General features: G+C 43.5%; 1 protein-coding gene across 1 annotated transcript; it reads left to right on the forward strand.

The window, feature by feature from the left end:
- The first annotated feature begins 218 nt into the window (after positions 1-218).
- LOC144560280 (uncharacterized) lies at positions 219-1,675 on the forward strand. Its single transcript, XM_078309445.1, has 4 exons — positions 219-301; positions 358-805; positions 882-1,175; positions 1,247-1,675. Exons 1-4 carry the CDS (start codon positions 219-221, stop codon positions 1,673-1,675), a joined length of 1,254 nt encoding a protein of 417 aa, XP_078165571.1.
- Positions 1,676-2,191: the final 516 nt, after the last annotated feature.

The following is a 2,191-nucleotide window of genomic DNA, read 5'->3' on the forward strand; positions in this document are numbered from 1 at the left end:
TCGTCCGCAACCACTAGAGGCCGGTTGGGCTCCAAACTGGGGTCATCCGGACGGGGAGACATGTCCTGCGTATGCTCAGAGATTCTGCGCTAGAAAGAACTTTGTCGCGACCCCTCACGGCAAGCCTTCAGGAGTTTTCTTTTTCAGAACTCAATTCGAGCAGATGACTCCAGATCTACATGTCGAGTGGAGGCCGTATGATTTTCGCGTCACAGTTTATGGAGAAGATGAAGAACCTTACTCTTTCCTTACAAAACTTCCTTCGATTTGCAATCGCGAGCGAAAATACTGGTTTGCTCAGGTGCGAGTGAATTTATTTTTTTATTTTCTAGTCTACATTTAATAAACATATTGTAGTTTACAATTGGAACTTAGACTTTTATATTTGCAGGTGCCGCTTATCTACTACCAGGTTGTTGAGCATTATTACCCTGGACGGGTAATGAGACAGTTTGGTATGGCCCAGTTTTTTCCAGTCCCAGATCCTATCACAAAGGACGCCTGGTATGAACTTCACCAACCGTTATGCACTACGGTGATGAAGGATTGGCGGACGGAGCATGCCTTGCATGTACAGCAACTGGAGGCTATGAGTCTGGATGACATGGTTCCTGATATGTATCAGATTTATGCTTTCGAGGAGTGGGACCAGCAGTATCGGCAGTGGTATCAGGAAAATTGTGCATTCACGGTGTACATGTTCGGTCAGATGTCAGAGATCAATAAGAAGCCGCTTCATGTACCACGCGACACGATTTGGCCTCAGTATGGTTTCATCCCTAGCGGTGGTCCGGCTGCACAAGTTGTAAGTTTTGTATATTTTTTCAAATACATGTACGGTAATCATCTTTTCAAATATTGATCAAATAGTTTATTCGCAGTTACTCATGAACATCAAGCAAGTTCTGAGAGCTGCAAGATATGGGATCACAAGAGGCTGGAAGAAGATAGGGAAGATTTTGTTGTGCACATCTGCACCTCCGGTGGTCGTCGCCGGGTACAAGGACCAGCTAGACAAGATCCTTAGGCTAGCAGATCTTCCAAGATACGAGGATTTGGCGGATATGAATGATGAAGATTCTGCGGAGCAGATGAGCACCCCAGAGCCGGATCTTTCAGAGATCTTATCTGCACCGACGCCTGAGGCAGCATTTCAGCATTTTGGAGATCGAGTGGTACGTGCATTTTTTCTAATAACCTACTTATTGAGAAACACTCTTATTCATTTTTAAGCATCTATTTTCAGGAAGATGAGCCCCGGTTCGAGCCGACTCAGCCATCGCAGGATTTTGAGCCGACTCAGCCATCGCAGGATTTTGAGTTTGACGTGGGTTCGACGTATGATACCATATACACTCCGGGTTACTCTTATCCTCACTTGTACACACAGGATGATCCACCACCACAGGACAGTGCAGCAGTGTACCAGACTGAGACAGCTTCATCCTTAGCAGAGACTGCTGTAGCTTCTATTTTTGGTCCTTCGTTAGTTCCTAGCTCATCTGAGGAGGTTTTGTTTGGACAGATACCAGAGGAGACCCCACCACAGCCATCGCGGCAGTATACGCCTGCTTTCAATTTCTTAGGTTCGGAGATTGAGGAGGAAGAAGAGGAGTTAGGGCGCGGTAAGAGACATAAGACCAGGAAGGAGCCGTATACACCACCGACCAAGTAGTTGACTCTTATCTATGTAGCTTCTATTCAGACTTTGATGTAGTTATTCGGACTGTTTGGACTTTTATGCTATTCGTACTGTTCTGGACTGTTATTTAGTTATTATCTAGTTATCATGTTATTCTGACTGTTTTGATTTATGCTTGCTTGTGTTTTATGAGTTCTACTACAATATTTATTACAATTCAAGTTCAAGCAAAACATGAGTTCTACTACAATAAAAATACACATAAGTTCATCTAAAGAGAAAAAACACAAGTTCTACTACAATTAAATCACCACCCCTCGAACGATGAAACTGCAATGGAAAAATATATTTGTTAAATCAATTGTTAATTCATAAAACTTTTCAAATTTTAAGAGCTTACCCTATTGCGTATTTCCTCTCGCATCCCTTCTTCTTCTCGCATTCCTCTCGAGAGTTTCTCTACTAGTTCGGTGACCCTTTCGTCGTCCTTCCAATACATCCATCCACATTTGGATCCGATTGTGTCGTCTCCTACCCAACTTTACCAAC

This window comes from Carex rostrata, chromosome 10 (genome assembly GCF_964058835.1).
Source record: "Carex rostrata chromosome 10, lpCarRost1.2, whole genome shotgun sequence".
NCBI classification, from domain to species: domain Eukaryota; kingdom Viridiplantae; phylum Streptophyta; class Magnoliopsida; order Poales; family Cyperaceae; genus Carex; species Carex rostrata.

Coding starts and splice junctions, on each gene's coding strand:
- LOC144560280 (XM_078309445.1), top strand. CDS start 219: ATGGAGAAGATGAAGAACCTTACTCTTTCCTTACAAAACTTCCTTCGA. Junction 302..357: donor GAAAATACTGGTTTGCTCAG/GTGCGAGTGAAT, acceptor AACATATTGTAG/TTTACAATTGGAACTTAGAC. Junction 1,176..1,246: donor AGCATTTTGGAGATCGAGTG/GTACGTGCATTT, acceptor ATCTATTTTCAG/GAAGATGAGCCCCGGTTCGA.